The sequence below is a fragment of the Pleurodeles waltl genome, chromosome 5, assembly GCF_031143425.1.
Source record: "Pleurodeles waltl isolate 20211129_DDA chromosome 5, aPleWal1.hap1.20221129, whole genome shotgun sequence".
NCBI classification, from domain to species: domain Eukaryota; kingdom Metazoa; phylum Chordata; class Amphibia; order Caudata; family Salamandridae; genus Pleurodeles; species Pleurodeles waltl.
Window position 1 is genome coordinate 1,484,976,653 of NC_090444.1, and position 23,484 is coordinate 1,485,000,136.

The window sequence follows — 23,484 nt, forward strand, 5'->3', positions numbered from 1 at the left end:
CCAGCCAAGGTTTAACCGCTGTGCGGCCGCACTCCCGCTGTGCCCATTTTGACATCCCCACTGGGCGGAAACAGAGTTTCCGCCCGCCAGCCCAGCGGGGATGTCAGCCGCAACATGGGAGCCGGCTCCTAATGGAGCTGGCTGTGTTGCGGCCGTGCGACGGGTGCAGCTGCACCCATCGCGCTTTTCACTGTCTGCTGTGCAGACAGTGAAAAGCAGTGTGGGGCTGTGCCTGGGGGACCCTTCACTGCTCATGCCAAGTGCATGGGCAGTGCAGGGGTCCCCAGGGGCCCTGCGACTCCCCTTACTGCCAGCCTTTCCATATTGGTTCCTACCGCCATGGACAGGCTGGCGGGAAGGGGACTCGTAATCCCCTGGGCAGCTGGCGGATTAAAACCGCCGGGACGACCATGGCGGGAAACCGCCGGTCCCGGCGGTGCAACCGCACCGCTTCCGCCGCGGTCGTAATAGGCAAGATTGCACTGCCAGCCTGTAGGCCCGCCAGGGTTGTAATGAGGCCCATAGTCATCTAATGAGAGGGTAGGTTACATATCCATACAATATAAACTTTGTTGGGTGTGTCGTACTTAAGCAGTTTTGACTATATAGAACATGTTTACTGAATTACAGCTAGTCTAATTTAATGAGGACACATGATAGACAAGCAAACAATATAAGACTCTTCCAGTCTGACAGCCTTGTCTTTTAGAGTTAACGAAGATTTAAAGCGAATCCTTGCTAGAAGTAGGCATGTACTTGAAGGGAGGCACGCAGTTCTGTGCCAATCACAGAAGCCGCTCGGACAGCTTGATGGAAGCAGACACTGGGCATGAGGAGACACGAGCAAACAGAAGAGGCAGTTTCCACTATTTATTTGGTAAGAGGGGTACTGCAGCAAGATTCTGACCTGGTCCAGGCTTGTACTGGGTAAAACACGCAGACAAATGACCTTGACAATTTAAGTGGGGGTTGTCAAGGCAATGGGTGGCAATAGCTGAAGATTGTTCTTTTGTGATAAGCACCATGGTGCTTGCTGGAATACCTTATCAGGCTGGCATAAATTTTTCATCTTATTCCCTACAGAGTACAACTATATGCACCGCCCTCCCTCTGGGTCAATGTTGCCCGACTTTGTAGCAACACCTGTAGGTTGTGTACAGAGGGTACCCCTCAATATATTGGAGCACTGAATGTTGACTTACAGCACAGGGTGTGTGGGGACATCCTCGGCAAGTGAAAACATTAAACTTTCAACAGATTATATGTAACCATCGCTTCGATTAAATTGTAGGAAGCCACACAGTGGTGATTTTCTGCCTGATTGTTTTCCGTTTAAAACGGGTGTAGGAGTCAGGAGTAGCCGCCTGCCATCTTTAGAGAAGGATGGCAAGGCAAAAAAAGCACGCTCTACTCGGCTGTAGCCCCCGTGAAGCAGCATTCTGGCACTCTTTGGAAATCCACAGAATGGTTTGTGATACATTGGTCACAGGTAGATGCATGTGTCTTAGACCTACATGTGTGTGTGTGAGGTCTAGGATTTACCTGGCCAGTATGATGTGAAGCATGTGGCAATGACATTTTCCATGTCCACGCTGCATTTGTAGCAATGCTTTGTACATCTATGTTCTGATACATAATGTATATCCTGCTATGTTTTAATATCTTTCAGGTCCAGCTCACAGTAAACTGTCTATCGCCCAAAAAGGACTCCAAAATCTTAAGTGCAAAATCTCTAATCCCTGCTTGGTGGAGTCTAGGTACCATAATCTGAGGAGAGATAGTATTAACTGCAGCTGAAAGATCCAGCAGGACCAGAATTGCTTCCTGCCCCGCATCCAACAACCTGCGAACAGTGTCAGATGTCAACAACGATGATTCAGTACTGTGGGCCATCCGGAATCCATGTCGAGACCGATCTAAGCTGCCAGAGTGATGAAGCAAAGTAGAAAGCTCATAGTTAATATGTTTCTCGAACGTTTTTGCCAAAATGGTAAGTAAGGAAATCGGTCGTAAGTTGTTCAGATCATGTGATGCTCGGTCCGGTTTCTTTTTCAGAGGGATTACAGTTGCCTCCCTCCAGGACGTGGGGGAAGACACCAGTAGATAACACCCCCTGAAAGACCGGCACAAGAGCCAGAGCGACTAATTCAGGAACCATCTGTAGGATGTGGGGTGGACAAAGATCATTAGGGAAGCCTGATTTAATTCCCACTAAGAGTTCTGTGATCCTGTCAGGCAGTAAAGTCTTAAAATTCGTGAGCAGTGGAATGTCGATGTCTGACGAAGAATTCAAGACAATGGAAGAGCATTGCATCTCAGAGTGCGAAAACGGAGTGAATTTGTAAGATTTTAGCTTCAAAATAAGAGGTCACTTAATTACAGAATTCCTGAGAATTATCCACCTCAGCGGAAGGAAGGGGTGTCGTCAAAGACCGAACCACCCTAAACAATTCTCTCTGGGTAGTCTATGAACCCTAATCCTTGCAGTTAAATAGTCCGACTTGGCCTTATACATCCTTATAGACCTTCTGGACTATTCTCAATGTATCCTTCTCCTCTGAATTGAGAGTTTCCAGCGCCTTTCTTGTTGGCGATATTTCCTCTGTAAAAGCTTAAGGTCCTTATTGAACCATGAGCAACAAGTTTTTTTTATATACGGACGAGGTCCTAGTCACCACTGGAGCGAGTTGATTCAATGTGGAATTAATACCATAATTAAAACCGCCTAAAACAGACATAGGGGAGCTAGTCGCAGCTTCCCACCCAGCAGTCAAAGCTGGGCTTAGCAGATGTTTTGCGAACCTGTTCCACTGTCACGCAGAACTGCGTTTCATACTCGTGTGTTGATCAGGATATGAATTCCTACATCTAAATATTAAAAGGTGATGATCAGACCACTCCAGAGGGATGTTAGTCACCGTCACTTGAGCCTCAGGACGGGCAAAAATCCCGTCTAAAATATGACCGGCCAAATGAGTGGCCGAAGTGACTAAGATCCCAGTCAAAAGTCTCCATAAAATTGACCATTTCCCTAATAGGAGTGTGTTGACTCATCAAAATGCAGATTAAAATCCCCCAAAATAACAAATCTGTGGAAATAGCCAGTCACTCAATTAAATTAGGCCAGTCTTGGAAGAATATTGCGTGAGAGCCTAGGGGTCTATAGACAAAAAGTCCTTCCAGAAGAATACAATTTTTCTGACCAATTTTGAAATACAAGCCCTCACACGTCTTCGATAGAGAATTTGCGGGCTCCCACTGATATGTGAAATGAGACCTACAAATAATCGCTAACCCACACCCTCTGCCCCTATATCTGTCCGGTCTAAAGAAGGAGTATCCTAGAGGTGTCGTTGTAATAAAATCTGGATTAGAGCCTGTCTTAGCCCAGGATTCTGTGACAAAAAGACAATCTAATTTATGACAGTCAATCAAATCTTCAATCTCTGCCTTGTGTTTAGGAAGGGACTGCGCATTTATCAATGCACAGACCAGAGAACTCCTAGATTTAGTCCTGTTTAGGCAAATCCTTTTACTTTCTCCAATTAACGGCTCGCAAACAGCAGATGTCGGAGGGGCCCAGCCGCACAGTTCACATACCCAATCTGTACAATTATATGGAGGCCAAAGGTCTCAAATGCTTGCACGACGAGGCTGCTGCTAGGGCGTGGAGGGTGTGAGATGCATAGACGATTCACCCTGGAATAGCCTTAGGCAGTGCAGAATCCCCAGCACCCGGCCGGGCGCGGACGGGTGCAGACGGGCTTTCCTTGGGCGTGCCAGTAGCACGGCCACATCCAACCCGAAAATAAACGTGCCAGTGCTGGCGTACGAAACCACGTGACCCGCAGCAGCTAGAGTGCGGACCTGGTCTGTGATCCCAAATTACTAACTAATGGCGGGGGGCTCTGACAGACCCATACCCTACCACTAGAGCATCTGATAAGAGGCCAAGAAAAGTGCAGTAAAAAGTTTTAAAAGAAGAATTTTAGTTTTTCTTTTTCATATGTTAAATGTAAAAATAGCACACCATCAAAGGGAATAAAACATTAAATCCTCCCGCTCACCAAGACTCACAATGCGCTCTGGACAGAGGTTACTTGTATGTGGCAAGATCAGTACACAATGGACTGTAATTCACAAACAACCATTTGTACGTTTTTAATGTGCTTAGTTTTATCTGAGAATTTTAGAACTCTTCTCATGTCAAGTATACGCAGGGACCCTACAGGCGGATAACAGGGTCTGAAAAAAAAACCAAAAAAAACATTATAATAGTTTGGGTTACACAGAATTCTGAAACTACCTTGGGCAGAAATTTTGGATGGGTTATCATGACTACTCTGTTACTATGGAACACTGCATACAAGTCCTGAGAACATGGGCAACTGAATCTCACCAACTCAGCGGGCAGATGATACAATACCTTTTCTGGAAAGCAGCTTTCCTTATGGCTGTAAGGCGGCCTTATGAACAGGTTTGAATGGAAAAGCCATTGGATCTTGAAGAAAGGTTTGTGAATGACAGTTTCTATGAGCCGTAATGGTTGATAGATTTACTTTTATAAAAGAGAACTGTAAGCCTGATGTGGTGAAATCAAGATATGGCAGATTGATTTCCCTACAGGTGGCAGGACCAACATTATGGTAAAAAGGACAAATAGAGCATCACTTACATTTTAAAGAGTAGGATACTTCTGTGGATGAGCATCTGGCTTCTATCAAAATGTCCATGTAATCCGGTGGGAGGTTCAAGGGTCCATTAGGGAGTGTGAGAAATTTGCAGTTAAGCAATTACCTGGAATTTTCCGTAATTTACGCAAAATTAGGCTTAATTATATGAAATGCAAATCCATTATTCCCCAATACATTTTAGTGCATAATGAAAACTTGCGTCAATTTAACACAAGGATACATTTCACACAAAAAAATGGTTTACATTTGCGTGTTCTCTGTAAATATTTACCAAATATAGCTAGTAATTACACAAAGGGGTGTAATGGCATGATTTTGTGAATTTCACGTAACCATTACAATGTGAAACTCCTGATATTATAGGGATTACACATCGTAATTTAAATTTTGTTTAGGCCTAGTGTCCATATTGGATGAGTTCAGGAACCAGGCTGCTAAATTCAATGATGGTACACTGGAAAGGAGAATCTGGCCCCAAGCTTCTGCAGGACATCCAGTCTACAGAATAAACTCCTATGTGGTCGCTCAGAGAGATTAAGTAGGTCTGTAAACCATAACTTGCAATGTTACCTCAGGGCTATGAAAATCATTCTGGCAGTCAAGTAACTCAGCTTGATGGTTACTGCAAGTATAAGGGAAAAACGTGGCAGAAGATGTAAAGAAGTCTGCTGGACCAATCGAGCCATACGGCATTCCCTTTGACTGGCTGGTAAAATTTCACAGTTAAGTATGGCCATTTTTTGCTCTCTGCCTTCGTAAAGAGATCCAATCAGGAGAAACTCCAGTTGCAGAAAACGCTTTGAAGAACAGAAGCATTTATGATCCTCTGGTGGATTTCCTGCATCAATCTGCACAGGGAGTCTGGCCAGGGTCGCTGGTGACTAAGTGGTGGGGTATGGTCACTTGTCAAGAACTGCGTGAAGCAAGTGAGTGTTCTGTTCTCAAGGGGGCTCAGATTGGTTCCGAACGTTAGACATTTTTTTTTAAAATGGAGGGTAAATGATGCATTTTGCAACACATTTGCTAAAGAAATTGCTTACCAACATATACAAATTCCTTTTTGTGATTTTTTTTTTTTTTTTTTTAAATCATGTCTTGCTGGTTTGGGGGCTACTGCTTTTAATTATTTGCTGTGTGTTCTTGTAGGGAAGAAATGGAACACAGAAGTATTAATAATGCATGCACTTTACAGCGAGTTACAATGTGTTCCTTCATACCATTATTTGGTATTACTCCTAGAACGAAATGAAATGTCAAACATACAAATACAACACAACATGAAACGAGCAAATCACTGAACTATTTTGTTGTAAATAAATGTAGAACTTATTACACAGCTCTTTTCAGAAGCATTGTTCAGATAGGATCTGCTGTTAGTGAACGTGTGCTTCACATGAGGACCAGTTACATTACACAAGGTCACATTCATCGTTTTAGGCATGACGTGATTAAGTGATTTCAGAATCACAGGATGTTGAGCCGATGCCGAAACTCGACCTGTTTACCTAGTTCCAAAGTCAGCAGCTCTGCCATAATGCTTCAGAAATTATTTTAATAGAGAATGTTCTGATTTTATTAAACAAATATTTTCTCTGTCAAGTTGGGGCTGGTGCACATTTGCGTATTGCAGGACAGACTGCTTTGATTTGAAAGCATTTCTTTTCTGCGGCACACTATAGCCGGAAGAGAGCGGGAAAGGGTGAGGGGTGGGGTGGGGATCAAAGCAGTGGTAAAATGCCATGCGCACACAGTGGGGCTTGGATGCTCTGTCACAGGGTAACAACAGCCAACCAGGCACCTAAGGAGGCTGGGCAGATGGCTAATACCATATGTACAGTGCAGACGTGTGATACAGAGGGGGGTGATGTCCCCTATATGACATTAGCAGCATATCATCTTCAGGATATAAAAGAAACAGCTGCTGAGGAAAAGGAGGTTTGGTAACGGAAAGGATGTAGGATATTGATTGATTTTCTGTAACAACAGATAGAAACTAGTGATGCCCTAGAGATTGCTCCATTTAGCATGAATACAATTCACTTACCAATACATGTGCCTAAAATGACATTGTTAGAAGCCAAATCAGCAGATTGGTTTGTTCCAGACCTTCTGAAACTAATTGATTGTTTTATACATAAATGTCTTATATGTAAACAATACAGTTCATCCAGACCACAAACATTACCAGCATCATTCATATCTAGGCAGAGGGTTCTTTCCAAGAATTACACATTTACTTTGTAGATATGGCCAACAGATGTAACACCATGAGGTACATGATAATGGTAGTTTATCCCTTCTCTAGGTGTATAGCAGTAGTCCTGGGCCAGGCTGCGGATGCAAAAAGTGTGGCTAAATTTATTCTAAAAGAAGTAGTAACAAGATGGGGCATTCCCAAGCCCATACGCTCGGAGAATTCCACACACTTTGATAATAAGATATTTTAATGCATTACCCAAATGCTGTGAGCACAGTACACCCTTGTCTCTGCCTATCAACCCCATAGTAATGGGAAAATGGAACACCTTAATGGTGCTCTAAAAGATAAAATAAGGAAAGTCTCAGTAACAATGAACAGAAATTGGCTATATTGTTTTCCCTCGACATTATTCGCCCTTAGGAATGCTCCCTTCTCTGACCATCAACTAATGCCACACCAGATTGTCACAGGCAGAACAACGGGAGACATCCCACATAGGATAAATACGGATGCACACACAACTATTGATGTACTATAGCAAGAAATATCAGCATATATATCTTCCCTAACAAGCGCTGTCAAAGTGTTTCCCTATCAAGTTCAGCGGCAACAAGCAAGCTCTACTGACCATCTGTGGTAGCAAGTCAACATATTGGTCCAAGTTACTGAATTTTCGTTAAGAACTCGGTTTGAAAATGGAAGGATCAACACTTTCTGTGCCCCTATATAGTGATCCAAGTGGTGCCAACGGCAGTAAAGGTGCCGGAACTGAAACACTGGCTCCACATCACTGACATTAGACCCTCCCAAAATTATGAATTCCTCCTTATCAGGGTTAAGGAGAGGGGTATACAGAACATTTGGAATATGATCACTTTCTAAGCAAAACTTAAAAAATCCCAGCCCCAGAACGCCTGGCAGGATCTTCATCGGGAAAACAACCCTTCTGCCATGTAATGTTTTTATTCTATTTTGATGTGTATATGTTTTACATTTGTGTTGCTGGTGCTTGCCCTCCTAAAGGGTAAAGGATAAGGACCCGCTAGGTAGTCAAATGTTGCTGGCCCCATCCTAAAGAAACAAGAGTTAGTCTGAAATGAAACCCCACAAGCACCAGTAGCCCCTTGGGTACTTGCAGATAAAACAGAAAAATTATTAAGGTCAAAAAGAGAAGTTTCTCAGCACTCGATGCATCCCTTGTGGCCCCAGAACATGCGGTACAAAAGTTTAGATATAACAGTTATAGCACACTTCAATGCATCATGCTTTGTTTGTACCTTTATACCACACAATGTTTATAGTCGAGAAATACGAAGGGTTCAAGAATGCCTATTCCCCATATGTTTAACCCCAATGTCATGTTACATCAAAGGGAGAGTGCAATTTCATGTTTGGATTTTTTCAATATCAAAATGGAATTCCAAAGCAATATTAGAAGAAAGAGCTCAATCAATGTTTCAGGAATTGAGCCAGCTTGAAAAGCCAGGAATTCTCAGACAACTGAAATACACACTTAAAACAGTGGCAGATGCAGGACTGAAGACTAGGAAATGTAATAACGAGACTGACTCCATGTGTGAACACTGGCCACAGTTAACATTTTGCCTTCCAAAGAATACTTAGTGTGTTTTAGAGGTAATGGGACATAGAGCAGGAATGAGTAAGAAGTGCAAACAGATAATAGATACGACATCCCTAAAAGGAGGGCCTTGCAGCATTGATGGATACCTACCGGGTATGTGGTACATTAGCATATAACCAGTTGCGATTTAGCTGGAAGGGCATGTGCTCCATTGCCATATTGGTGTCCCAGATATTGATAGCTCCACTACATGACAATATAACAGTGGAAGATATCTGTGTGACAACATGCACTAGTACATGGCTAGAAGAGGGATGAACACCAATACTTCACCCTAGATGTGCAATCAGTGCCAGATGAGTACAGGTTGTGGAAAGGAGCTGAGGTATGGTTTGGAAGCATCTCTCCGGGAGGGATAAATGCCTGCCCAACAATCCACAGCCAATGCCCGTTGGTTAAAACGGACCGGATAGGAGTTAATGCTACGAGTAAACGGCACAGAGGATCAGTTTAATTCCGTCAAAGAAAAGATTTGGGCTATGCACCTCAACGTTCTGCTAAACAAGATTGTGCTGGACATGCTAACTGCCATTGAAGGTGCCAAAACACGGTCTTCCTGTTGTTTTTTTTCCTGGAATGAACGTACAAAAATGGAACACTGACGAAAGCTATTGAACCTCTACATACTTTGATGGACAACATGTCAGGGGAGCAGAAGGACCACAGTGATTGATTTTCTTGCTTGTCCTCATGGCTTCCATTGTGGCTATCAGGCCTTGCCAATAATTATAGCTTTATTATTATGCTGCCGCTGCTTTTAAACAATACTGCAATGCTGCCAGAAGGAGCAATAAAGATAGCCACTTTAGGAATGAACACCTCAGAAGACACTAGGATGGACCAGAAGGAAATAAGTGTTGAAACTTCAACAAGAGGGGGGAATATGGAGATGGGAAACAGAACCTTAACTCCATCACGTGAGGAGACTCCATTTTATGTTATTCAATCAAAGGAGCGTGAAAACAAACTCATAATATGTGCTAATCCCCAAGTTTCAGTACATAGTCACAAGGCATGGGCAAAAAAAGAACACAAACAGTTCCAAGAAACACAGGTTATCTAAAGTTAGCAGAACACCCCCCAGTCGCAGGGAGTGTAGGGTGGGTGACATAGATCCAAAGGGTGTCACTTAGGTGTGTGAAAGATGGAGGCTGAGAAAGAAATTACAGGGCTAACAGATGTGCTTGTGGATTGTAATGTGTGCATCAGCTATTGTATTCAATGCTTGTGTATAAATATTGGACGCATGTCAGAAGGTCTTTGAGACTCACTTGGTCATGAATTTGCATGCACCACTACAGTGGGTCTCCCAGCCATGTAATAAAGTATATCCTGAAAACCCAAGACCAAATACTGTGATAGTTTCTAAGGGCAGAGGGAGGAAACTTGTCCAGATTTGAAAGAATATATAGTGCTGTTCCCTATTCTCTCCCAACTCCTTAAGTTCTGCCCAGACGAAGGCCATAGAAGTGGATATCTCGACTTCTACCTTGTCAGTCCTCTACAGCCTACAGTAGACAATCATGCTGAGAAAACCTAAGGTTTGTAAAAGTACATCGATTTCAACAATAGGAAGTGAAATCTGCTAGCAGCCCTAAAACTGCCTGGGAGGGATCACCACGTGACTTTCCAGCATAAGTACATACTTCACTCTGTTGAATAAAAACTTAAACATTAAAAACATACCCTAATACATTCAGCGGTTTCTTGCTGATTGCAGGGTTTACTTAGGTTTAACTTGATTTAAACTGATCTGCAGCAGTTTGATCTTGCTATGGCAGTTTTATTAATTTACAGTCAGTAATAATATCAAGTGAAGACACTCACTTTCAGAAAGATTGAATATTAGATTTTTGTTTTAAATACGCTCTCAGTAGCCTTTCCTCCACACACGGAGGTACACAATTACGTTACATCCATCATGTTTTATGCATAATAGCTTCACTTATATTCATAAGAGCAGCTAGATCGGTACAGAACAGCTTCCAACTGCATGCATTTTAACACATCAGCTCCAGCCACTTGTGTGGACAAGGGAGCACAACTAGTGCCATGTTTGATGGGATCTTAGGTGCCCTCATTTATTTGGCTTTCTTATACTCACAAAGCTTTTCCTCAGAGAAGCACTTACAAAAAAAAACAAAAAAAAAAACTTCAGCATCTTTATAGAAGTACAGTTAAAAGCCGAGAGGTGGTGAAGTGAAATCGTAAAAAAAAAAAAAAAAATAATAATAATGGTGAGCACCTTCTGTGTAATGCGCAAGTCAGAAACTCAGATTATCATTTCATATGTAATCTGCAAACCATGGCAGGATGTACTGGGTTATAGAATATCTGGAATGAATGCCTCTAGCTTGAAAGCAAGAAAATATTGTAATCATTATCTTTAAATCTACTATCATTTGACTTTTTCTTTTTTACATCATGACCAAATTAAATTCACAATAATGTAAATGGTAAAATAAGAAGCTTGGAATGTTTAACTTTGAAAGCTACAACATTTACAATAAATTCATGAAACTACTATTCTAATGCCATGTTCAGGTACATCTACGTATAACTAAACAAATAACTGCCGCAGATTCAACGATAAAATAAGCAACTATGAATTGGCAACAGAGGATGCAATCTGACTTATAGGGAGAAATCAAATAACAAATAAAAGCGAAGTCAAGGTCCAGCAAGGAGAAAAGGCTGAACTACTCTAGTAACGCCTGTGCTAAATGGTGAGCTTGAGGTGAGAGCAGTGTTGCAGGATAATATAAGAGCAGATGTACTCTAAATCCACAAAAGTGGATTGGGTGGCATTCGTTTTGGGTAGAAAGGTTCAAACTAGAAATGTATATTTAACATATATATATTTTTTTTAAATGAAGATTCATGGAAAATGGTGAAATGAGAGAATTGTGGCAGTCAGGCTTCCATTTGGTGTGGTCGTGTCAAACGAAACTCACTCCCACTGAGTGGATGATGAATGATCTTTATTCAATCATCAAAATAATTATGAAGGAGCAATGCAGTCAAAATACAAACAATACAAATAAAAATACATAACCACTATCAGAGAAAGCACAGAAAGCATATATAAGTACACAGGAAGATAAAACTGAACATAAACAAATTCTTTTTGCTGATAAAAATGCAAAACTGTCATGGCATACATATCAAGCAAGGCAGTAATATCCTGCCTCCACAGCAAACACACAGAACGGACATAGCTGTAAGAGAAGCTGACCTCGTACTACATCACAAATGGGTGCTATCAATAAATATAAAAATACAAATGTTCACAACAACAATTTGATACAAATATGTCTAGAATATATAAAAAATTAGATGACATGTGCCAAGATGAGGCGCTTTTTAAAAAGGCCGACAGCAAAACAGACAGACCGCTACAATAACATTTTGAGAAATAAAAAAGCAGGTCTACGTAGACACAAACCTCGATTTTAAAGGATTGGCAGTAAATACTTGTGCCAAAAGGGGTCATAACACCAGCAGAAAGGGCGAAAATGCTCCAAAGACTGTAGAAAATCATCACAAGGGCAGACCAAAATGGTGCTAGCGTTAAATAGACCCAGTGGAAAGCAAAGGTCAGAGCTCGTCCAGCCCAGTTGAAACATTCATCAGAGCAATCTAATCAAGGAGAGGTAGGGTTCGGGTCCAGAGCAGGTCTCGATCACATCATCTCTCAAGGTTGGCTTCTCCGAGACCACTTTCTCACTCACTTCAAAGGCATCCTTTGAAAATAAGTAACATGTACACGGTCACTTTTAGTAACCCACTGAGGAGAAAAAAACAGGTCTGACCTACCCAGGGTTATAGTGACTCTCCTAACAATATAACCAAGGGATCTTAAGGCCAAGCTCACATTTAAGGCAACCTTCAAATACATCATGATTGAAGGCAGTGTGCTGTCTACTCCAGACGGATATTCTCAAGAGGAGCAGAACAAGTTTAAAGAAATTCTCCACATAAGCAAGATTCAGCTCTTCATGAACAAAAACATTAGAGCTAGTGAGACTCAAGCCCAGCCCGCCTCCTGCAGAAACTATTCCCCTCCACCACCCACCCAACCCTCGTGAAGAACAGGCAACACGCTGGGGGCAAATTAAGATAAGGCAAACTCATAGCAGACTGAGAACTCACCCCATCCCCTGGTCAGAGGCAGCAGTGTGGACCTTAGGAGCCCCATGAGTGCCCCCAGCCCCCTCAACTGCCCCCCTCCGACGATGGGATAACTATATCATTATCACATGGAACAAATGGCAGGATGACTGCAGAAGGCACATTGACAGTATTCGCATCAGCTGGCGTCCTGTTCGACTCCTCACCTCCCACCCCCTCACCCAGCAAGAGTTAAATTCTATGTGTTGGGCTAGATCTGAATGGGATTACCTAGTTATGTTAACATGAGGCTTGGATACTTCAGAGATGGTGCTTTCTAAAGTACACCGTCTATCCTGCAATGGGGTAACACATTGAATGGCAATTCATTTAAATTTGTCCAGCATAGAGTCCCAGTCAAAGTATGGCCCTGCGTTGGTGGAGGCCGGGGCAGATCAGCCCACTGTCAGTCACAGGCCTTTTATTAGAATTACATTGTGACTGACTTCACATCACTGGTTTGCTTGTGTTGGCTCTTTCTTTTGACTGAAGGCCCACAGTCACTACCATTAGAGAGCACAGTATCATTCAACACTGTTGTCAAAGGGATAGATACAACCAGCTTGGAAGCAATAGGCAAGGAGTTACGTAACACATTCAAGTCAGAGGAGCCCATGTGTGATTGAGGGTCTGATTGGAAAGATGCATGTCAGCAGTAGCCTTCTGCAGCATCCATGGAGAGACGCCTCTGCAAGGTCTATTTCCTTAGAGATCACCACAAAAGCACAAGCTAAAAACGTAAGAATCCAGGGAGGTGCCAAGAGGGGGATTTGTGTTGTACAGTTCTTAGCCCCAGAGAATGTACACTTACCCATGCTGTTAACAGAGTGTATCACAAATAGATTCCTCCCAACAAAAGTTATTAGTTGTGGCAGAGAGCAACCCTCAGTAGACGTCACAGTCAAAATACGTATGGAAAAAAGGGCTCACCAGAGGTTATCAATGCTGCTGGAAATCAAAGCCAAGCCTCTTTCAGGCTCTGACGGGAGTAGATGGGACTGCTCTTGGACCGCTCTTTGACATGGCAGCACCTGAGCACATACCGCTCTGTGGGTCCAGGCGATGCACTATATTACGCTAGTGTCATTATCTATAAGGTAAGACTACTAGCTTCGTCAGGGTGTCACCACATTAGTAAAAGTAGAAAACACGTTATAATCCACCTTTACAACACCGCTGAACTCAATGTGTATAATGTGACTATTCAATACGATTCATTATAATGTAAAACCTTGCATTGTTAACCATCCATATCATCAATAAAGCATTGTGCTTAATAACGTGTCAGAGTTTTATTTCTACTTTTAACTTGCTGCAGCCACAGGACCAACCAAAAGGGCTTCTCTCACTCTAGAGTCTTTGTACAAAAGTAGACGCGCCAGGAGCCCCTGAAATCACAGTAACCCTCTCCTGGAGCCACCCATACATCCCCCTGGGAGAGCTAAAACAACTGTCATAAAACACTTCAAAAGGCACTCTTGGATCTCTGGAAGCTCCCAAAATTCACTTTGATTTGTTGGTGGCGGTCCTGCCCTTCCTGGGTCACCACAAGGAGCATTATTCAAATTTTTGGAGGCCCCTGGAGGGTCTTATGGGAAGCTCAATCACCCGAGCTTGCAAATTAAATGGGCAGTGTTGGGATGGAAAAGTCCCTTGCATGGTGACAGATGTGCTCCTCTGCCCTGAGTGATTCAGCTGCAACAATATCTGGATCCCTAATGCTGATTTTTGTTGACATGGGCAAACAGATCATGCATGTGCAATATGACATAGGCCTGTCCCTCAGACTGCAGTCTTGTTGGACTGGGAAGGGCACCCAAAGGGCTAGCCTCACTATGGTGAAAGCCTACTGCCAGTAGAATATACACATCTCCTTGTGTACATAAAGGAAACTCCATTGTTGCTGAGGTGTCTCACCCTCCTCGAAATAGGATTTTTCATTAGTCCCTCAGTGTTCGTTTATGATAACTCCACAGAAGCATGCTGTCTAGTTTGTGCAACACCGCAAGTTCATGAAAAAATATTAACATTAAAACATCCAGTTAGAGGTTTTTAACGTGATTTGTCTGCAGTTGGATTTTGGATTTATATTGTTATTTGCGGACAGCGGATGCATTCATTCAGACATGAAAATTACGGAGGCCTTTTGCAGGATTGTCAGACTGCTGTAGAGGACCTGGGATTCTATACTTCACTTCATGTCGAGCGAAGACTAAGGCCGGAAGATACACAGGGAGAAATGAATATCAATGTGCACAGCATCATGACAATCCCCATCAACACGAACGACAACACAGAAAGAAAGCGGCAGACTATGCTGAATGACCAATGTGCTGGATTTTGAAGGGGCAATCTTAATGCAATTTGCTTACAGGGCAGAGACGGTCCGAGGGCATCCTTTTGAGTCTTTTACCGCTGTCAGGGCTGAAAACAGATAGCAATGAACTGCTCTTCAAGAACCCAGTCAGAGAGGCAATTAAGGGATTAAATTGTTAAAAATTGGGGAAATGCAATGGCACCATTTGGAGTATAACGCTGCACAATGGCAAATGTGTGCTCTACAGTTATGAAGGTCATTTTATAATTGTGGGATTTTTAACATGAAAAACCTCTTCAGATTAAAGGAAATGAATGTTCAAATCTCATGTATTATTTAACCACCATCTTGAGTTTGCGGTTAAAGAGTTACCATCAATAACTCGGACTTTCGGAAGAAGAAAAATAAAAAAAACACATTAATATATATACATATATATTAAATATATGTTAAAAATTGAATATAATGCTTCCAGCAATATATTTCAGCAATCAAGTGGCATGATTTTATTTAATGTGTTTAATCTTCTACAACTAGTAATAAACATTTTCCACTATGCATGCCTTTGGCTGTCTACACGTTTTCTTTCTAGGATACATCAAGCAATTCAGTCCACCTCAAACATTTCTACAGCAAAAAGGAGAACCACTGCTACAGTGGAAAAGGTGAAGAAAGTTCTTCACATTCTTTGTAGCGAATGATGCAGACAGGATGCCTCTAAAGGAGGGAATGTATCCTTTTGCATTCCACAGAATCTGAAGGAGAGATATTCAGATAATTGCCTAAAATAAAGCACTTGAAGGCCAAGCTAAAAATGATGATTATGAGGAAGCTATCTTGAGATTAGGAGTAAACTACAAATCTATTACTAGCACATGTCTGGAAAGGTACATTTTTCACACCAGAAGGCAGAAACAAATTTAATGTTTAGGTAACAACACAGAAGACCTGACGTAATGTGATCTGCTACTGTTGAACACCAACAATAAACATATTTGAGACGTTCTATGGGTGATCCCACTTTAGATGAGATGGTTAAGTCTGTGAAGGCGACAGAACAGTCAATGTCCCGGCGAAGGACAATAAAAAGGCGAGTGAGATGTGTTATGTGCATGTGAAGTCAAGTAAAGTGGAGATGACTAAACTGTAGGAATGATTAAAAAAAAAACAATCTGCTACAAATGTGAGAATCCTATAAGATTGGCAACATAAAAATGGTGGACAATGAACAACAGAGTGCAGTATTTGTGAACTCCCTGGACGTTTTGTTGAAGTATGCTGGGGATCAGAAAAAAGGAAATAAAATGAGAGCTAGAGAGATGTCAGAAGAAATTCTGTCTGTCATAGAGCAAAATAATAAAGAAAATGGCCCTAGAAGGTAATGACTCAACCATGGGTCAAATTATCAAGTCACCATTGCACACAATACTAGTACCTGGAACAGTATTATCAAGGATGGTAGACGGACTCTCCACTCACAATAGTCTCTATAATATGATATGACTCAGATTTTGAAACAGTTGCAAAGAAAGTATTTGATCCTGATGTTAAAGGGTATTTAACAGTTAAGATTGTTTTCAAAGGAAGGTCAAGCCAGTATTAGAATCTATGTAGTGCACACTGGAGTCATTTTTTAGGCTGGAGGGATCCAAAACGACTGCAGAAAACATGCACACATTGAGTGCCAGACTCAGTGATGTTATTCACCACTGAGGCTGGCACACAGACTATGTAGGATTATGAAGTTTCAGATTATTAACTGTTTTCCGAAAGGGTTCAAGGACATCATGAGAAAACTTGAGGAATCTGAATGTTGCATGAAACTAAATAATACTACCATTACTGAGAAGCAGAAACATAGGAGTGTGCCATTTAGCATATGCAAGGACTTGGAAAGATTGCTGGAAAAGCAACAGGGTGAAGACATGATTTAAGAAAATGAATCTTCAGACTCAATCTCTCGTCTGATTCTGTGAAAAATAACAATGGTGACTTAAATTTTGCAATTTTATTTAGCGCAAACTCAACCCAAAGGAATTGGAGAGCTTTACATTAGCACCAGCTACATTACACAAGAAAACTATTTTTGTAGGCATAGGGAGATTAAGTGTTATTATACACAAGCTTTATTCGGTCATCATAACCAACAAAGCATCAAATACAATTAATTCAAACTTATACAAAATTTAAAAGCATAGTATTAATAAAATACAATCTTAAACTTCATGACTTTAAAATACTTCTAAACCTAAATTGATTCATAAAGAATTATTTAAAAAACAGCTTCGTATGTGCCAGGCGGCCACAAGAAACTTGCTAACCGCAAGAATGAAAAGACTGGAAGTATCACTTTCTTAAATTCTTATAGCTAGTCAACACTTGGTCAAACCCAAATCTCAGCAGATTACACAAATCCATTTTGACCGTGGCAAAGAATATGCAGGACAGAAGAACATAAAATGTTCTACAGTTTCTGGGCTACCATAACAAACTGGACATAATTCAGAGAGTGAAGTAGGTCCCCAGCTTTTTAATAGGGACAGCAACGGGAGACTCCCAAAGTGAAAACATGCATAGAAGCCCTTCCCCAGTAGATCAGGTATAAGATCTAAATACGGTTCATACTGCGGATACCACTTAAAATCAATAAATAAATTGGTCAATCGACCGTGAGATTTATAACAAATAGAATTGTTTCTTATATAGGACCAATAGGCTGTTTTCAGAATGGTCTTATAAGATTTTTCCAAGTTGTGTGGGTTCTCCCAGAAGCTTCCCAATCCCAGGGTACGAAACCACTTTAACACATTAAACCCATGGAATAGTAGCCACTTTGAGCCTCCTTAATAAATCAAGGAGAGAATCTCTGTATACACTAAGTTCCCGAACAGTCCAGATCCTTACCCAGAAAAGCAGGGGGTCTTAAAGCTATCAAGTTGAATAGAGGACAGTTGCGATGGGAGAGGGAGTTGGAGAGGGAATTCTCGGATGAGGAGTGGGACAGTATTTTCTATAGAATACATCACATAGCCTATACCGATGCGGGGACGGAGACGACATATAAAGTGGCCTCCTATTGGTATTACACTCCGGCGCGTATACACACATGGGACCCTGTCAAGTCTGACATCTGCTGGAGGGGGTGCGGAGCCAGGGGCACACTTGTGCATCTGCTTTGGCATTGTCCCAAACTTCATCGCTATTGGGAGGGCATTATTGATGATATTGACATTGCGTTCCATACTAAGATCCCCAGATTCCCATCATATATCTTACTGGGGCTTCCCAATCCCCTTACTTTTCCCTTGAGGTCGTTAAAAGGGAGACAGAAGGCCCTGGCACTTAACGCAGCCTTACAGCTGATCCTAGCTATGTGGGGTACAGATAGGGTCCCGACGCATAATGCGTGGCTTCAGAAGCTCTGGCCTCGCAGCAGTGGATGGGTGAATTGGGTGAATTATGGAAGCCATTTCTGCAGATTCTATCTGCAGAATTCACAGAGTTGAAATGTCCGGCTTATTTGAGAGTTCTGAGACGGACCTGAACCTAGACTAGAATGCTAGTTGGAGAGATATTTAGAAGGGCAGCGATTTTGTGGGAGGAGGGATGGAGCGGTGGAGAGACAGGAGGATGACATGGACTCTGGAGGGGGAGCATTGTTGATGTGTTTTATTTGTACGTTTGTTTGGTTTTCATATACGGGACTCGCAGTCTGGAAGACCTTTAAACGTGCTCCGCATGCTAACTGGATTGCTAAGAAGAGACTAGTGGCGAGGCTCCTTTGAGCAAGGATTAGAGATTGTCTAGAAAGACTCTTGACAGTAGACTTGGAGCCTCTGCAGCACAGGTACATACCATCTATTGTACTGTGATGCGCTGTATTTTATATTTTGTATTTGCATGTTTCAGTTCTTAAAACAAACAGATTTGATCCATAAAGCTATCAAGTCAGCTGCGCGATTAAATCCAAGATCCAAAAACATTGGGATCAGGGGTGTACTACGGGGGCACACTATTAAAGCCCCAGCAAAAATATTTTCTCCCACAGAATCTTTTACTCTCAGAAAAGCCCATAATTCAGCACCGTAAGTGGCCGCACCCTGCGCCTTTGCCAGATAGATTTTAATGGCTGGAGATACAGCTTTAGATATAGAGCTTTTATAAAAGCACAGGATAGCAGCCGCTCTATGCTGAAGGAGCCCCACGCTTTTGCTGATCTGGTCCTCCCAATGTAGATAACTTGATATCCTCACACCCAGGTAATCTATAGTTTTAACCCCACTTAGGAGAGTCCCATCCAAATTAATGGTGCATCTCCTACAGGGACCAGGGCTGAACACCATTAGTTTAGTTTTGTTAATATTCAACTCGAAGCCATAGTCCATGCAGAAGGATTTAAATCTGTCAACAAGGACTTGGAGGCCCATGGGTGGGGGGGGTCTTGGAAATGAGGAGGGAATCATCAGCAAAGAGTAGTATAGGAATCTTCCGGCATTTAATTTGGGAGCATCATTTGGGCAAGAGGACAGAGTTTGTACCACCTCATTGATAAACAGGGTAAACAGAATAGGGGCCAAAACGCAACGCTGGCGAACTCCCCTCTGAATGAGAATTTTTTCTGTCAGCTCTCCTTGATCACCCCATCTCACTCGCGCATATGTCTTTTCATGCAACCGTGGTAAAAGGAGGACCATATTAGTTGGAACACCCAACCTATATAATACTTCCCACAGCTTTTTCCTTGGAACCAAGTCAAAAGCAGAACTAAGGTCCACAAAAACAACATAGATATTGTTTAGCGAGGATCACATATTTCCAGTATAAAAGCACAAGCCTAAAGACCTGGTCTATCATGCTGGTTTTGAGGCAGAAACCCACTTGTAACGAGGAAAGAACCGGATGATCTTGTACCTAGCTTGTTAACGTCTCCAGCAACTGTTTAGCAAAGATTTTCTGAAGATTATAAATGAGACTAATGGGTCTATAATTGGCTGGAGAGTTTGCATTCCCTTTTTTTGTTGTTTATAAATGGGAAATATTTCAGCTCCTTTCCAAGTGCTTGGGATTACACCGCCAGCAGCGATTTTATTTGAGATCAAATTTATATACCAGGACCAAATCATTAATTCAGATATGTATAAATCTCCCGGAATCTTGTTGGGGCCAGGTGCTTTGCCTGATTTTATAGAGTTAATTGCAGCTATAGTTTCAGCTAAAGAGAAAAAATGGGGTCCTCAGGAGTACAAATATCCAGGCTAAATACGTCTGAGTGATCACTTGAACTGGCCAACAATGAGAAAGATGGATCGCAAATTTGAGAGTTACAAATTAAAAAGTTAAAGGGAGCAACAGAGTTGGGTGAAAGGATCGACCCAGCTCTCAGGTTGTATATGGTTCCTGATGCACCTCTTAGACCCTCTTTGTCCTTTGGACAATAGCTCCCAAAACATATTGTTTTAATTTTAGTTGCAGCCTGCAGGCCCTGCCAAATGGAGTCTTCCCATAACTTTTTTGCTTCCATTAAGACCTTTTTGTAGATGCATCTAGATGATTGAATCTCCACTTGGGAGCCAATCATGATAGCAGATTTTAGTGCAAACTTGGCCTTAGCACATTCCTCATTAAACCATTCATTATTGGTCGTAATGGTATCAAAGGGTTCAAGTCTAGACTTTTTGTAAAAGAACCTTTGCAGTTTCTTCGACATCTCTTCATGAATACCAAGAATGGGAATGTTGTCAACTTCATATTCCTCATAGGCTGCCATCTCATCAATAAACAATTTGTAATCCCATTTATCGAATGGGGATTGGACAAAACCTTGTGTGATTGTTATTCAACAGTGGGGTAGGAACCACTGTACGTTCTAAGTTCAGTGATCTCCTAAATACATCCCTATTCAAGGTAAGAAGCAAGGGGTTATGATAACTCACACGGGGGTTCCACCTTCATATCTTTTAGTGAAGGCCACAGCCTAACATCCACTAGAAAGTAATCCATTACACTAGTGGACAAACCTCGTTTGAATGTGGGTGCTGTATTTAAGTCAGAGGGCATACGACCATTGCAGGCCCTGAGTCCATACTTTAGACATAAGGAGGCCAACTGGGAGGCCACACAAGAGCGAGTACACTGGCGATCATTCGTTAACTGTGGGATTCCCCAGATTTCGTCTTCTTCATCCGTTAATCCATTATTTAAAAAAGAAGGTTCAAAAGGTGCAATTCAAGTCACCAGCTATTATTAAAATGATCGACGGATGCAGGGAATCCAAGATTTCTGACAGTTGGACTAAAGTCTGAGACTCAGATCCCCGCGAGACAGATCAAGCATAAACATTACTTAAAGTGATCTTGAGAGCCCGATGGAATGTAAATTGTACTCCCATTAGGTCCACTGAATCTATTTCTAATAACGGATGGTCACATTGCAGCTTCTTGTTTAAGAGCACCAGTAAGCCCCGTTTAGCCCGACCTGGACCCTTCTCCGGTGGTTGGGCTGGGGTGCTACAGGGAAGGAAACCATCTATAAAAAAGTGCTCCTCAGCCCAAGTCTCTTGAAAGACAAACATCCAAGTTGCTAATTTAAGTAACCCACTCTTGGTCCCCCAACTTCCTATCAAGGCCAGCTAAATTCCATGTCATTATTGATCTCTCAGAATTGACTATATCGACTAGGGGTAGGGCAAACCCCCCCCTTCAGATGCTTGTCCCCATTGGTAGCACCTGGGCACACTTCCTGGTCGGTGTTTAGTCAGTCATTTACTGGCAGGGTATGGGAAGTTTTGGGTACCAAAAGTGATTCACATTCTGGGACAGAAACTTATTCCCTGGGGAACGTAATTGGACGGGTACAAGGAGGGTTTAAAGCAAGGCTAATACCAAACCCTCTCTTATCCCATAAATGATGTGTGCGTGTTACAAAATCCATGAGTTGGTCCACCAGTTACTAATCAGCAAGACAGACAGATGTAATCAGAGTTTGACCCCCAAGTGGCTACATCTGGCCACCTCGAGAATGTCAGAGCGAATGACCGACTGAAAGACAATTCCGTCAGGTACGTAGCCAGTGGATGACTTTATTGGTTAAAGACTCATGCGTCTCAAAGGGGCCAGACAGCATCTTGGGCACATCAACCATATAAATAGTACTATCTTTGCTTCTTAAGCCTGGGTACTGATCGTACTGTGGGACATCAATATTAGGCTTAGACGATTTGGTGGTGGTGGTGGGGGTCCAAGGGAGCTAGCCACTCCACTAAAAACTCGGAGGGTGGTGTCCCCCCTGTGCCCACCAACCAGAGCATCTGGCCGAGCAGCGATAGTGTCCCCGAGAGACTCCTGATATTAGAAGCTATTATGTTTCTGCCATGCCCTTACGGGTTGCGACTGGTTGCCGTCTGCACAAACTATAGGTGGATTGTCTAAAGGGGGGGGGGGGGGGGAGGGAGGTCATAACCATCTCTGAGGGTGGGGTATCTGCTTTTGGTCATAACTTGGACACAACTTGGGCGACTGGCATCTGCAACCACACTCCTGCCTCAATTTCTCCTTCATTATCCGCGCTAATAATAAAACCAAAGTCTTAACTTCATCCACCTTCTGAAGGACAAGGGCTAGATTAACACCCCTGTCGAGCATTTGCAAGCCGTTAGAAGGGGAATATTAGTTTGGGTGTTATAAGTAACAGCCCTAGACACAGTATATGTTGTACAATCAGGCAGATCTCCTTCCTCTGCCAGTAGCCCAAACCAGTTTGTACGTGGAATACTGGGGACCATCCTAACCACTGGGCTTAATAGGGGGGAGGGGGCCACAGTGCCCACTGAGGAGGTGTCCCTCTCACTTAACGGAGCACCCGAAGCACTACAAGATATTGCTGGCGATAAATAGAAAGATTTTTCCCTGTGGACAAGAGAATCCACACTTCTAGTGGTCTCCACAGGGGGGTAGGTTAATTGCATCCTCTTCCTCCTCGTGAATATTTCAGGGATTTTCCCCCTCCCCGGATATTCCACTCTTGATTGGTGATAGATAAGAGTTACTTTTTAAAATTGCATCAACCTCTTCAAATAACAAATCAGTTTCATCCAAGGAGTTAATTCCTTTGTTAGTTGCAGAGCTTGCTTGATTACTAGAGCGTTTTGTTAGATTTTTTTAACACCACTCTATGAGGCTGGGGCATCTACAGCTTTGCTTTTCCCCATCATCAAATGATAACAATCAGGGAATAAGATAACCCCGTAGCTCCAAAATTAAAGTTCCCCAGTACACTTACTTCTTGCAGGCAAAATAAAATGTACCCTACCCAGCCTCTATCGGGCGAAGACAGGCCCGTCATCGCCCAGGCACATCCCGCGCAGCGGGAGAGACGCGATGATTTGTAGCCCCAGTAGAAAGTGGAGGAGCCTGGGGGATGAAGTCCCACCCCGGGCTGTCTTCCTGCAACAAGTCTCTAACAC

The 23,484-nt window shown here is 42.5% G+C and overlaps 1 protein-coding gene across 3 annotated transcripts in view; it reads right to left on the reverse strand.

Annotated features, from left to right (window-relative positions):
- Positions 1 to 23,484, reverse strand: part of PRIM2 (DNA primase subunit 2) — an 801,093-nt gene that overhangs the window by 585,152 nt on the left and 192,457 nt on the right. The window contains exon 8 of one of the 3 annotated variants that reach the window (XM_069235760.1): positions 4,170 to 4,245. The exons of 1 other annotated variant lie outside the window; for it this stretch is intronic. In XM_069235760.1, the coding sequence (XP_069091861.1) occupies positions 4,207 to 4,245 (39 nt within the window). In that variant the 3' untranslated portion in view covers positions 4,170 to 4,206. Of the gene's footprint in view, positions 1 to 4,169; positions 4,246 to 12,150; positions 12,280 to 23,484 lie in introns of those variants that run through there. One more of the 3 variants, XM_069235759.1, reaches the window with a different exon arrangement.